Genomic DNA, 15017 nt, shown 5'->3' with positions numbered 1-15017 from the left:
CCTACCAGTATCATCTGTTTTCCAGTGTCTAGCCAACCAAGATGCATTGGCCAGACAGACAGTAGGTGTGAAGGGTTTGGTCCTTCTGTAGTTCATAATATTACCAAGACACAGACACACAGTGTCAAATTCCTAACAGGACAGATCATGAGCAGCAGTGCTTTGTGAAGTACGTCTGTAGGACTTGTGACAGACACACCTTGACTTTGGGTGGGTTTCTCCAGTGCTCTTTGAGTACGCTGTCTGCGGTCATATTGCTAGGCAGGATCACCACGTCGTTGTTACTGTCCTTGCACATCAGCTCACACTCCTCACCTGTGTGAACAACCCCAATGACATCATCAGTGTCTGCACAAACTGTACACATATCAAATTTAAAAAAATTAAATGGCCTTTGATCTTATTTAAAGACGCTTAAAGTGTTTACTTCATATCCACTTGGTCATCTATTTGTTACCTCAAGGCCCCTAGTGATTCTCTATAATCTGACAAACATAGTGTATGATATGGTTCCTACTATGCCACACACACATACAGACCTATTCCATGTCCCTTCTTGCAGCTGACTCGTATGCTGGGGTTGAGGTTTTGAGGTAGAGAGCACTGTCCCATGCTCTGAGGACAGAGCTTGAAGGAGCCAGTCCAATTGCCGTCCTTCCTACAGCGGATCACATTGGTGCTAGGCCCCTGCCAAACACACACACACACACGCACGCACACACACACACGCGCACGCACGCACACACACGCGCACGCGCACACACACACACACACACAGACAGACAGACAAAGGACATTACGAACCACCTTCCATGCCACAACGAAACGTGGTACTCTTATCTGACAATCATCTGAGGAGATGTAGTCAAGGAGGATGAAATGGCTTAATTAATCTGTCTGTGGCACAACTATTTAGAAAATCAATCTAATCTAATAACTGGCTGTGCTAATTGAATGGGACTGGTGGGGAGAGCGAGAGATAGAGAAAGAGAAAGAAAGGGGAGGCAGTAGGAGAGAGGAAAGGGGGATGAGAGAAAGAGAAGGTGAGGGAGAGATAATCAATTCTATCTATGAAACAGTCATCTCTTTTAAACCAGAAGTAAGATCAAGTGTAATTTGGTCAGCTGCCTGATTAACTTCTGCGTTCATACGTGTTAGAAATTGAGAGTTCTGGCAAAAAAACGTCTCCACCCCTCCCAATGGTGGCAGATCCTCTCGGTTTACACGCAGAATCTGCCCACGGGAGATTCATGAATTATACATGCAAACTCTGGACCTAACACCCTCTGATCCTCTCATTATAATCCAGCCACACACACCAGGACATACTAATCGACACACAGTTCTGCATTAAAGGCTACCACACAGAGAGATCCTCAGGTGAAGGACAATACAGTGAAAGGCAGTCTGTGTGAATATATGTGTGTCATACAGTACTGTATGTTGCATTATGTTGATTTTCACATCTCCTGTTCCCTAACACATTATCCTCTTACACTTCACAAATACAGCAGATACAGACAAACAGCTAGACACTGAGGCCAGTACAATGTTTTAAGAAGACACCAAAAGACAAGGCAAAGCTGACAGACAGACAGACAGAGACAGACACACAGACAGACAGACAGACAGACAGAGACACAGACAGACAGACAGACAGACAGAGACACAGACAGACAGACAGACAGACAGACAGACAGACAGACAGACAGACAGACAGACAGACAGACAGGCAGACAGACAGACAGACAGACAGACAGTTGAGGGGAGGAGGAGTAGAGAGAGACAGACCTGCTTGCATGGAGCGGTGTGCAGCGGTCTCACCGTGTGGTTGGCTCCAGGGCAGTTGATCCAGCAGGTGCTGTCGAAGCGGAAGCCATCCGTGCACTGATACATGCCGTGGAAGATGGCAGGCGGAGGGTCACAGGTCACCGGCTCGCACGCCCCCTCCAGCCAGCTGCCGTCTTCTGTGCACTGACGCTTAAAGGCTCGCCTGAGATAAGGAGGGGATAGAAGTTTAGACAAAGCCAAAGACCAAGACAAAGTTTCTTGGGTTGAGATGAGTGGAACTTAATTGACAGGACAAAGACTAGAGACATGCTCCATGTTAAAAGGATGGGATAAGTTAAATAAAGAGTTGAACAGGATCAATTGAATCAAGTCCATTTCAAAGCCAGTCAATTGAACTGAGTCTGGGATTTTGAATTAAAATGGAATTGACCCCGACTGTGAGTCACTTTATATTCACAACAGCATGTGAGTGGTTGGTCACCTCTTGGGCTTGTTGGTGACGTGGTAGCCCGGCTTGCACTTGTACTTGCAAAGGGAGCCCACTTTGAGGCCCGTGTCGTTGCAGCGCTTGGTTTGCAGCATGGCGTTGGGCACGTGGGGTGGGGCCGGACAGCGTAGCTCACACAGTGCCTCAGGGAATGACCACAGACCATCCTCCAGACACGTCAGAGTGTTGTTAGAACCTGGGGGAAGAGGGGGGTGGGAGAAGGGGAAATGGGAGTGAGAGGTAGTGAGGTAGGAGGAGATGTAAACAGGGTAGAGATGGAAGGAGAGAAAGGGAGATTGGAGAGACAAATAGTTGAACAAAGCAAATAATATAAAAGAATCTGCCAGCCAAGAACAGTACTGTGGAACACATTAGCTGTTCTGAATTGATTTCACACAGCCAAAACCCAAACCACTCACCTACGAGCTGAGCAGGCTCCCTGCATTGGAAGGTGCTCCTCCTGCCATAGGTAGTTCCCTCAGGGAAGTTAAAGTTGGCTGGGTGGACATGGTACTTGTCTGGTAGACCACAGTCTACGGGCTCACACGACACCTGCTTATTCCACTTTCCATCTGCACAGGTGATGGTCACTGTTGAGTCCGACTGGAGTGAGGGGACACATTAGAACAACTGTGACAATTAGGACAAGACACACATGGATGCAGCTGACATATACACACATACACAAGAATGCAAATACACACAAGTACGCACGAACACACACACACATACACACACAACCCCACCCAGTACGATACATGCCGCACACTCACACAGACAAACAAGATGACACACAAACACAGTATGTCCGTCAATTTAGCGTTTGCTCAACAAGTCATTGTAACACGACAGAGCCAAGCAGGTCTTAAATGTCACTGACTTAACTGACTGGGATTTGTCAGCAGCTCAGGTAACTGATGATGAGAACCCAGTCAACAGAGCTGACATCCAACTACTGTATAATCATCCTAATGCAAACCACATTTAGACCGGGGGAGGGGACACTTTCCACCAGAGCCAGTACACAGGGGATTATCCCCAACTCCACATGGGGAGGATGGATTCATGGCCTGTTTTGATCCCAACACAGCATTGTGTGGTCTGAATACCAACTACGGAGAAATGTTGGCACCTTTCGCATCAGCGAACACTGTTATTCAGAAGAGCCGCTGGACTGAGACAACATCCGGACAGAAACAGGCAGACGCACCAGCGCACGCACACCCTCACACTCAGAGGCCCAGACACACACACACACACACACACACATGCACACACACATACACGCACACCCACACACTCAGAGGCCCAGACACACACACACAAACACATGCACACACACACATACACACACACACGCACACCCACACACTCAGAGGCCCAGACACACACACACACACACATGCACACACACACACACACATACACACACGCACACCCACACACTCAGAGGCCCAGACACACACACACACACACACACGCACACCCACACACTCAGAGGCCCAGACACACACACACGCACGCACACGCACACACACACACACACACACACACACACACACACACACGCGCACACCCACACACTCAGAGGCCCAGACACACACACACACGCACACACACGCACACACACACACGCACACACACACACACCCACCCACGCACGCACGCACACACACACACACAGATAAATACAACCGCATGTCCCCACACAAATACTTTCTATTGAGTGCTTGGAATTATAAGGCTCTATTTGCTTTTTTGTCTAAATGTAGTTATTGACATAGCCCTGTTCTGTACAATGTTCTCTACCTAGCCTATATTATACTCTAAACCCCAATCATGTTGTTAAGTTTAAAAAAATACAAGATCAAATTTGCTGACACCATTCGAACCAATGAGGGTTTGAACTTTTAAAGCCAATTATTTCAGAAACCTTCTAATTCTAAGGTCATGCGGTCTGTTGTTGATAAAAAAGGACAATAAGCTGGAGTTGTTCAGTTTACAGCCGATTAAGGACACAATAAGACTTCATGCATTCCTGCTGTAAATAAGGGGTCATTTTTGGACCGCAATTTAGTCATGATTTCAAAGAGACACTGTCTTTCAAGCAGTAACACTTTGTATTTAATTAACCTTTTATAACACAAGAAAATTGTTTAAATGGCCCAAAATACTTTTTGGTATGTTTGCCACATATTCATTCAACGAAGTTGGCGATTGAGCTGATCTGACATACCGGTATGACCTAAAATGGCCACCGGTATGGGTGATATAGGTGAAATGGGCACTGGTGCCTTCATACTTTTAGATCTAACAGTGGAAAGGCTATGGGCTATCAATTCAGTTCCAATTGTATCTGAAAGATGAGACTATCAACTTGGTATAGAGACATTGACTGGAAGCTAAATATGTATTTCCATTTTTGAGTTATTTACGAGTTATAGTGGCTGCCACGCCCCCCAGGGGCAAAATCTGGGGTGGCTCCATATTTATATTTTTTCAGGGTACAAACATCTACCTCTGTGCCAAATGTGGTGCTTTTATCACAAACTGCACTACTGAGTCAACATTTTCAGCTTAGCCACTGTTAACATTCAGAAGGATCAACATTTAACCCTAACTCCTAATATTTCAGATGGACCAACATTTTAAAGGGGTCAACATCCTAAAAAGGGTTCTTTGGCTGTCCCCATAGGAGTACCATTTAAAGAAACCTTTTAGGTTACAGGTAGAATCCTTTCCACAGAGGGTTCTACCTGGAACCAAAACAGGTTCTACCTGGATCTAAAAGGGTTCTGCTATGGGGACAATAGAAGAACCCTTTTGGAACCCTTTTTTCTAAGAGTGTAGTAACTGAACTCAGTCAGTTCCATCTTCAACATGTTGGGTTTATAGGAACCTGGTATATGGGTTTCTTCCCCTTTAATTACATACACTACAATTCAAACGTTTTAGGTCACTTAGAAATGTCCTTGTTTTTGAAAGAAAAGCAAATTTTTTTGTCCATTAAAATAATATAAGATTGATCAGAAATACTGGAAACGGCTGATTTTTTATGGAATATTGCCCATTATATACATTCGCCCATTATCAACAACCATCACTCCTGTGTTCCAATAGCAGGTTGTGTTAGTTAGTCCAAGTTTAGCATTTTCAAAGGCTAATTTATCATTAGAAAACCCTTTTGCAATTATATTAGCACAGCTGAAAACTGTTCATTAAAGAAGCAATAAAACTGTCCTTCTTTAGACTAGTTGAGTATCTGGAGCATCAGCATTTGTGGGTTTGATTACAGGTTCAAAATGGCCAGAAACAAAGGACTTTCTTCTGAAACTCATCAGTCTATTCTTGTTCTGAGAAATTAAAGCTATTCCATGCGAGAAATTGCCAAGAAACTGAAGATCTCGTACAACACTGTGTACTACTCGCTCCACAGAACAGAACAGTCTGAACACTTTCCGAATGCACGGTGTACACTCATACTGTGACTAAAAGCTGGTGTTGACGGGTCCAATTGTGTATCTGTGTGTGTGTGTATATGTATGTGTGTTTGTGTGTGTGGGGGGATTTATGACTGTGTATGCTCAAGTGTGTATACAGTTTGTGTATGTGGAGTTTCCTTCTTTAAAATCTTTACAGCTGCCTGACTCTCCTCCAGAGTGGATTTAACAACCCCTGGCTACTGGGCCTAATTCAAGCCAGACCGACAGACAGACACACAGCTCCAACCCTCTTCATCTCAACCCACCTCACCTTACTTAGGATGACACTTCATACAGTATAACACAATCCGTTTCGAGTTCAGCCAGGATCATACAGAACTAGGGTTGAAAAAAAATCAGGTAACTTTGCAAAAGATTGCAGCTTTTACAGAAATCCTGGATGGACAATTCCAGAATTCCTGCTTCCATTCACTTCTGATTCCAGGAATATTCCAACTGGGATTTCTGGATAACCTGTGCATTTTGGGAAAGTAACTGGAATGTTGTAACACTACACAGAACTAATTGTACTGCTGGCATCTCTGACAGGACTATGTAGCCACTCCAAGCAGATACTCCAGTGATGTTTCCTTGTTGCACTGATCCCCATCTTAATCACCAACTGCATTTCCCTACAAAACCTCTGCATGTAGTCGTATCAGACAGTTGTATGTCAATTGTATACTACCTGAAAGCAATGTGCCCTTTCAGGTAAACAGCTGAGAGTGTGGTCATTTGTCTTGTTGTTCATCTTGCCTTAATAGTTAGTCCAGGAGTTTTTCCTTGGCCATGTGACCTGATCAGTAAACACTACAGACCCTACTTCTAACACACAAACACACCCTCAGGTGTCAATCATCATCAGCACCCTGACCTTGTCGCCTCATAAAACACCTTGAGACTCACTCAATTTAAAGCGCTACATTTCCCAGGGTAGATAAAATCTGGACCTTTCAGCGCCACTCGCCTTGAGACCTGCAGCGCGTCCACACGAAAGGCTAAAATATGTCTGCTGCTCGCTCTCGCTCTCTCACATGCACAATCCCCCCCACCCCCCACCACACACACAGGCTTTCCTCTGAGACATCTGGGACACAAACGGATTGCATAATAAAACCTCAAATACACAAATAGACGTGGGGGTACAGATTGTTTTGGAGATAGCATCAGAACCACCTTGATAGTTCCCAGAACCACCTTGACACCGGTGAAGCAAGACTGTAATCGGCTAATGAAAGGAGATAGGATTGTGCTTTGCACTGCACTTTTCAACCTCATAGACTACAGGGACCAGGGGGGGGGGAGAGGAGAGGAACTCGTTGTACTGTCCCCAAGTAACGAAAAGGGAGGGAAGTGAGCTGAAGTTCTGTCTCTTTCTATTTCTCCCCCCCCCCCTCTCTCACCCGTCTCTCTCTCCCTCCCCTCTCTCTCTCTCCCCTCTCTCTCCCACACACTAACCCTCTCAAGGAGATCCTTCAATCCTTCATCCCGAAGCAATTTACCGTTGACATATTAATCAACATTATGACCTGTCAATCAAACGTAATGACGTTACAAGTGTGATGGTCAGATGGCAATGAAGTGAATCTCTCAGAGTTGACACATGCAGATACAATCGTAGGCTGGTAGTAACATGTTTCGTTGTGTAATAGACCTGAACAGCTTGTGTCCCAAATGGACCATTTTGCATACACCAACATGCTGTTTAACTGAAATGAGCCGCATTATGCTTGTGTTGGTACATACGCATATGGATGTAGTGTTGACATGCTAATAGAGAAACAACATACAGCCGGGTCTGGAATGATTGACACTCTTGATAAAGATGAGCATTAATGACTGTATTAAAAAAAAAAAAAAAAATTAAATCAAATATTGAGTTATATTGTATACAAAAAAAAAGGGAAATTATATAATAATAATACAATTTCTCAGAGAAATAGGTTTTGTTTAACAGGTTATATTTTTCAGAAGAAGGCAGTCCATAAGTGCTGACGAAGGACATCAAGGATCTGTAAGGGTTCTCGAAACAGGCTCAGCTCCGTTATCCTCGCATGGTGAGGTACTGAAAACATGGATGTCAATCATTTTGAACCCGACCATAATTTTTTTTTACAAATTAAACTTTTTTTTGTTTGGAGCTTACAATATAGCTCAGTATTTAAATGATTTATTTTATACAGTCTTTTTGACTCATGTTTATCAAGGGTGTCAACAATTTCAGACCACAAAAACACATCATACATGCAAACAGAGTGCCATATGGATATGTAGAGTATAAATCTGATTACGCATACACACACAAATAACAAGTGTGTGTGTCTGCGCATGTGTGTACAGTAAGCTCCCCCCCGCCCCCCTGCGCCAGTCAGATCCTCCACCATAACCACTTCCACATGTGCATCCTCACCAACATAAAACCAGTTGAGGTGGTGCTCCATTACGTTAATAGCCAGAGCAAACAGGAGGGAGTGCCCCGGTACATCATTCATTGAATCCTTCTATACAGCTCACTCAACCTCTCTCATTTCTCACACTCTCTTCCTCTTTCCCTGTCTTCTTGCGGTCTCTCACTCTTTTTTTGTGTTCCCTCTCTCTCTCTTTCGCTCCCTCTCATTTAGCTCATGGATCATTCCTCTGGCTTCACGTACGAACACAACCTAAAACCACAGATTTTCACTTTCTCTCTCTGTCTCTTTTCCCACACCTTCTGTCTCCTTCCCCCACCTTCTGTCTCTGTCTCTTTCTCCCCACCTTCTCTCCCTGTCTCTATTCCCCCCACCCTCTCTCTCTGTCTCTTTCTCCCCCAACCTCTCTCTCTGTCTCTTTCTTTCCCCCACCCTCTCTCTCTGTCTCTTTCTCCCCCAACCTCTCTCTCTGTCTCTTTCCCCCACCCTCTCTCTCTGTCTCTTTCCCCCACCCTCTCTCTCTGTCTCTTCCCCCCCTCTCTCTCTCTGTCTCGTCCCCCCCACCTCTCTCTCTGTCTCTTTCCCCACCCTCTCTCTCTCTGTCTCTTTCCCCCACCCTCTCTCTCTGTCTCTTCCCCCACCCTCTCTCTCTGTCTCGTCCCCCACCCTCTCTATCTGTCTCTTTCCCCCCCCCTCTCTCTCTCTGTCTCTTTCCCCCACCTCTCTCTCTCTGTCTCTTTCCCCCCACCCTCTCTCTATCTGTCTCTTTCCCCCACCCTCTCTCTCTCTCTGTCTCTTTCCCCCACCCTCTCTCTCTCTGTCTCTTTCCCCCCACCCTCTCTCTCTCTGTCTCTTTCCCCACCCTCTCTCTCTCTTTCCCCCACCCTCTCTCTCTGTCTCTTTCCCCCACCCTCTCTCTCTCTCTGTCTCTTTCCCCCCACCCTCTCTCTCTCTGTCTCTTTCCCCCACCCTCTCTCTCTCTTTCCCCCCACCCTCTCTCTCTCTGTCTCTTTCCCCCCACCCTCTCTCTCTCTGTCTCTTTCCCCCACCCCTCTCTCTCTTTCCCCCCACCCTCTCTCTCTCTCTGTCTCTTTCCCCCCACCCTCTCTCTCTCTGTCTCTTTCCCCCCCACCCTCTCTCTCTGTCTCTTTCCCCCACCCTCTCTCTCTCTCTGTCTCTTTCCCCACCCTCTCTCTCTGTCTCTTTCCCCCCACCCTCTCTCTCTCTCTGTCTCTTCCCCCACCCTCTCTCTCTCTGTCTCTTTCCCCCACCCTCTCTCTCTGTCTCTTTCCCCCACCCTCTCTCTCTCTGTCTCTTTCCCCCACCCTCTCTCTCTCTTTCCCCACCCTCTCTCTCTCTGTCTCTTTCCCCCCCACCCCTCTCTCTCTCTGTCTCTTTCCCCCACCCTCTCTCTCTCTTTCCCCCACCCCCTCTCTCTCTCTGTCTCTTTCCCCCACCCTCTCTCTCTCTGTCTCTTTCCCCCACCCTCTCTCTCTCTTTCCCCCACCCTCTCTCCCTGTCTCTTTCCCCCACCCTCTCTCCTCTCTGTCTCTTTCCCCACTCTCTCTCTCTGTCTCTTTCCCCCACCCTCTCTATCTGTCTCTTTCCCCCCACCCTCTCTCTCTCTGTCTCTTTCCCCCACCCTCTCTCTCTCTCTTTCCCCCCACCCTCTCTCTCTGTCTCTTTCCCCCCACCCTCTCTCTCTCTGTCTCTTTCCCCCACCCCCTCTCTCTCTTTCCCCCACCCTCTCTCTCTCTGTCTCTTTCCCCCACCCTCTCTCTCTCTGTCTCTTTCCCCCACCCTCTCTCTCTGTCTCTTTCCCCCCACCCTCTCTCTCTCTCTGTCTCTTTCCCCCACCCTCTCTCTCTCTGTCTCTTTCTTTCCCCACCCTCTCTCTCTCTGTCTCTTTCCCCCCACCCCTCTCTCTATCTGTCTCTTTCCCCCACCCTCTCTCTCTGTCTCTTTCCCCCACCCTCTCTCTCTGTCTCTTTCCCCCCCCCCCTCTCTCTCTCTCTGTCTCTTTCCCCCACCCTCTCTCTCTCTGTCTCTTTCCCCCACGCTCTCTCTCTCTGTCTCTTTCCCCACCCTCTCTCTCTCTTTCCCCCACCCTCTCTCTCTGTCTCTTTCCCCCACCCTCTCTCTCTGTCTCTTTCCCCACCCTCTCTCTCTCTTTCCCCCACCCTCTCTCTCTCTTTCCCCCCACCCTCTCTCTCTGTCTCTTTCCCCCACCCTCTCTCTCTTTCCCCACCCTCTCTCCCTGTCTCTTTCCCCCACCCTCTCTCCCTCTCTGTCTCTTTCCCCCACCCTCTCTCTCTCTGTCTATTTCCCCCACCCTCTCTATCTGTCTCTTTCCCCCACCCTCTCTCTCTCTGTCTCTTTCCCCCACCCTCTCTCTCTCTTTCCCCCACCCTCTCTCTCTGTCTCTTTCCCCCCACCCTCTCTCTCTCTGTCTCTTTCCCCACCCTCTCTCTCTCTCTTTCCCCCACCCTCTCTCTCTCTGTCTCTTTCCCCCCACCCTCTCTCTCTCTGTCTCTTTCCCCCACCCTCTCTCTCTCTGTCTCTTTCCCCCACCCTCTCTCTCTCTGTCTCTTTCCCCCCACCCTCTCTCTATCTGTCTCTTTCCCCACCCTCTCTCTCTGTCTCTTTCCCCCACCCTCTCTCTCTGTCTCTTTCCCCCACCCTCTCTCTCTCTCTGTCTCTTTCCCCCACCCTCTCTCTCTCTGTCTCTTTCCCCCACGCTCTCTCTCTCTGTCTCTTTCCCCCCACCCTCTCTCTCTCTTTCCCCCACCCTCTCTCTCTGTCTCTTTCCCCCACCCCTCTCTCTCTGTCTCTTTCCCCCACCCTCTCTCTCTCTCTTTCCCCCACCCTCTCTCTCTTTCCCCCCCACCCTCTCTCTCTCTGTCTCTTTCCCCCACCCTCTCTCTCTCTGTCTCTTTCCCCCCACCCTCTCTCTCTGTCTCTTTCCCCCACCTCTCTCTCTCTTTCCCCCACCCTCTCTCTCTCTGTCTCTTTCCCCCACCCCTCTCTCTCTGTCTCTTTCCCCCACCCTCTCTCTCTCTTTCCCCCACCCTCTCTCTCTGTCTCTTTCCCCCACCCTCTCTCTCTCTGTCTCTTTCCCCCACCCTCTCTCTCTCTTTCCCCCCACCCTCTCTCTCTGTCTCTTTCCCCCACCCTCTCTCTCTCTTTCCCCACCCTCTCTCCCTGTCTCTTTCCCCCAACCCTCTCTCTCTCTGTCTCTTTCCCCCACCCTCTCTCTCTCTGTCTCTTTCCCCCACCCTCTCTATCTGTCTCTTTCCCCCCACCCTCTCTCTCTCTGTCTCTTTCCCCCACCATCTCTCTCTTTCCCCCCACCCTCTCTCTCTGTCTCTTTCCCCCACCCTCTCTCTCTGTCTCTTTCCCCCACCCTCTCTCTTTCTCTCTCTCTTTCCCCCACCCTCTCTCTCTGTCTCTTTCCCCCACCACCCTCTCTCTCTGTCTCTTTCCCCCCACCCTCTCTCTCTCTCTGTCTCTTTCCCCCCACCCTCTCTCTCTCTGTCTCTTTCCCCCACCCTCTCTCTCTCTGTCTCTTTCCCCCCCACCCTCTCTCTATCTGTCTCTTTCCCCCACCCTCTCTCTCTGTCTCTTTCCCCACCCTCTCTCTCTGTCTCTTTCCCCCCCACCCTCTCTCTCTCTGTCTCTTTCCCCCACCCTCTCGCTCTCTGTCTCTTTCCCCACCCTCTCTCTCTCTGTCTCTTTCCCCACCCTCTCTCTCTCTTTCCCCCCACCCTCTCTCTCTGTCTCTTTCCCCCACCCTCTCTCTCTCTTTTCTTTCCCCCCACCCTCTCTCTCTCTTTCCCCCACCCTCTCTCTCTCTTTCCCCCACCCTCTCTCTCTCTGTCTCTTTCCCCCACCCTCTCTCTCTCTTTCCCCCACCCCTCTCTCTCTGTCTCTTTCCCCCACCCTCTCTCTCTTTCCCCCACCCTCTCTCTCTCTTTCCCCCACCCTCTCTCTCTCTCTGTCTCTTTCCCCCACCCTCTCTCTCTCTGTCTCTTTCCCCCACCCTCTCTCTCTCTTTCCCCCACCCTCTCTCTCTGTCTCTTTCCCCCACCCTCTCTCTCTCTGTCTCTTTCCCCCCACCCCTCTCTCTCTCTGTCTCTTTCCCCCACCCCTCTCTCTCTCTTTCCCCCACCCTCTCTCTCTGTCTCTTTCCCCCACCTCTCTCTCTCTGTCTCTTTCCCCCACCCTCTCTATCTCTCTGTCTCTTTCCCCCACCCTCTCTCTCTCTGTCTCTTTCCCCCACCCTCTCTCTATCTGTCTCTTTCCCCCCCCTCTCTCTCTCTCTGTCTCTTTCCCCCACCCTCTCTCTCTCTGTCTCTTTCCCCCACCCTCTCTCTCTGTCTCTTTCCCCCCCACCCTCTCTCTCTGTCTCTTTCCCCCCAATCAAAATTGGGTTTGATTTCGAATTCTTTGTGGATCTGTGTAATCTGAGGGAAATATGTGTTTCTAATATGGTCATACATTGGACAGGAGGTTAGGATGTGCAGCTCAGTTTCCACCTCATTTTGTGGGCAGTGTGCACATAGCCTGTCTTCTCTTGGGAGCCATGTCTGCCTACGGCGGCCTTTCTCAATGGCAAGGCTATGCTCACTGAGTCTGTACATAGTCAAAGCTTTCCTTAAGTTTGGGTCAGTCACAGTGGTCAGGTATTCTGCCACTGTTTAGGGCCAAATTGCATTCTTGTTTGCTCTGTTTTTTTTTGTTAATTCTTTCCAATGTGTCAAGTAATTATCTTTTTGTTTTCTCATGATTTGATTGGGTCTAATTGTGCTGCTGTCCTGGGGCTCTGTGGGGTGTGTTTGTGTTTGTGAACAGAGCCCCAGGACCAGCTTGCTTAGGGGACTCTTCTCCAGGTTCATCTCTCTGTAGGTGATGGCATTGTTATGGAAGGTTTGGGAATCGCTTCCTTTTAGGTGGTTGTAGAATTGATTGGCTCTTTCTGGATTTTGATCATTAGTGGGTATCGGCCTAATTCTGCCCTGCGTGCATTATTTGGTGTTTTACACTGTACACGGAGGATATTTTTTTGCAGAATTCTGCATGCAGAGTCTCAATTTGGTGTTTGTCCCATTTTCTGAAGTCTAGGTTGGTGAGACCTCACTACCATAAAGGGCAATGGGCTCTATGACTGATTCAAGTATTTTTAGCCAGATCCTAATTGGTATGTTGAATTTTATGTTCCTTTTGATGGCAAAGAATGCCCTTCTTGCCTTGTTTCTCAGATCGTTCACAGCTTTGTGGAAGTTATCTGTGGCGGTGATGTTTAGGCCAAGGTATGTTTCGTTTTTTGTGTGCTCTAGGGCAATGGTGTCTAAGATGGAATTTGTATTTGTGGTCCTGGCGACTGGACCTTTTTTGGAACACCATTATTTTGGTCGGACTGAGATTTACTGTCAGGGCCCAGGTCTGGCAGAATCTGCGCAGAAGATCTAGGTGCTGCTGTAGGCCCTCCTTGGTTGGGGACAGAAGCACCAGATCATCGGCAAAGAGTAGACATTTGACTTTAGATTCTAGTAGGGTCTCTCTCTCTCTCAGGGGTTTAATTAGCATGGGAAACAAATGATTACATTACCAGAATTAACGAAAAAGATCCAAAACAAAAGTGAAATAAACAAAAAATGAACAGCAAACGTTACACTCACAAAAGTTCCAAAAGAATACAGACATTTAAAATGTCATATTATGTATGTATACAGTGCTGTAACAATGTGCAAATAGTTCATGTACAAAAGGGAAAATAAATAAACATCTCCCTCTCTGTCTCTGTGTGTGTGTGTGTTTTAGGGAGCATTAATTGATTAGCTTGCAGGTCTGTTAACAGAGCCTGGGAGAGGGATAAAGTGTTGGTGCTGTTGTCTTTACGGGCCCTCTGTGGGAGTGAATGGGTTTACTGTGTGACTGTGAACTAACTAATAGCCCTCTGTGTGAGTGAATGGGTTTACTGTGTGACTGTGAACTAACTAAGAGCCCTCTGTGGGAGTGAATGGGTTAACTGTGTGACTGTGAACTAACGAATAGCCCTCTGTGTGAGTGAATGGGTTTACTGTGTGACTGTGAACTAACTAAGAGCCCTCTGTGGGAGTGAATGGGTTTACTGTGTGACTGTGAACTAACTAATAGCCCTCTGTGTGAGTGAATGGGTTTACTGTGTGACTGTGAACTAACTAAGAGCCCTCTGTGGGAGTGAATGGGTTTACTGTGTGACTGTGAACTAACTAAGAGCCCTCTGTGGGAGTGAATGCGTTTAATGTGTGACTGTGAACTAACTAAGAGCCCTCTGTAGGAGTGAATGGGTTTACTGTGTGGCTGTGAACTAACAAAGAGCCCTCTGTGGGAGTGAATGGGTTTACTGTGTGACTGTGAACTAACTAATAGCCTCTGTGGGAGTGAATGGGTTTACTGTGTGACTGTGAACTAACTAAGAGCACTCTGTGGGAGTGAATAGGTTTACTGTGTGACTGTGAACTAACTAAGAGCCCTCTGTAGGAGTGAATGGGTTTACTGTGTGGCTGTGAACTAACAAAGAGCCCTCTGTGTGAGTGAATGGGTTTACTGTGTGGCTGTGAACTAACAAAGAGCCCTCTGTGGGAGTGAATGGGTTTACTGTGTGACTGTGAACTAACTAATAGCCCTCTGTGGGAGTGAATGGGTTTACTGTGTGGCTGTGAACTAACTAATAGCCCTCTGTGGGAGTGAATGGGTTTACTGTGTGGCTGTGAACTAACTAATAGCCCTCTGTGTGAGTGAATGTGTTTAATGTGTGACTGTGAACTAAATAATAGCCCTCTGTGTGAGTGAATGGGTTGACTGTGT

The 15017-nt window shown here is 47.9% G+C and overlaps 1 protein-coding gene across 1 annotated transcript in view; it reads right to left on the bottom strand.

Annotated features, from left to right (window-relative positions):
- LOC115117542 (pappalysin-1-like) overlaps positions 1-15017 on the bottom strand; it is a 141048-nt gene that overhangs the window by 27891 nt on the left and 98140 nt on the right. The window contains exons 15-19 of the mRNA XM_065017483.1: positions 2698-2881; positions 2273-2474; positions 1792-1993; positions 540-687; positions 200-315 (exon numbers count right to left, since the gene is read on the bottom strand). Of these exons, the coding sequence (XP_064873555.1) occupies positions 200-315; positions 540-687; positions 1792-1993; positions 2273-2474; positions 2698-2881 (852 nt within the window). The remainder of the gene's footprint in view (positions 1-199; positions 316-539; positions 688-1791; positions 1994-2272; positions 2475-2697; positions 2882-15017) is intronic.

The sequence above is a fragment of the Oncorhynchus nerka genome, linkage group LG4 (assembly GCF_034236695.1).
Source record: "Oncorhynchus nerka isolate Pitt River linkage group LG4, Oner_Uvic_2.0, whole genome shotgun sequence".
Lineage (NCBI taxonomy): Eukaryota > Metazoa > Chordata > Actinopteri > Salmoniformes > Salmonidae > Oncorhynchus > Oncorhynchus nerka.
Note: the sequence above shows the minus strand (reverse complement) of the source record. Positions and strands in the feature narration are given on the sequence as shown.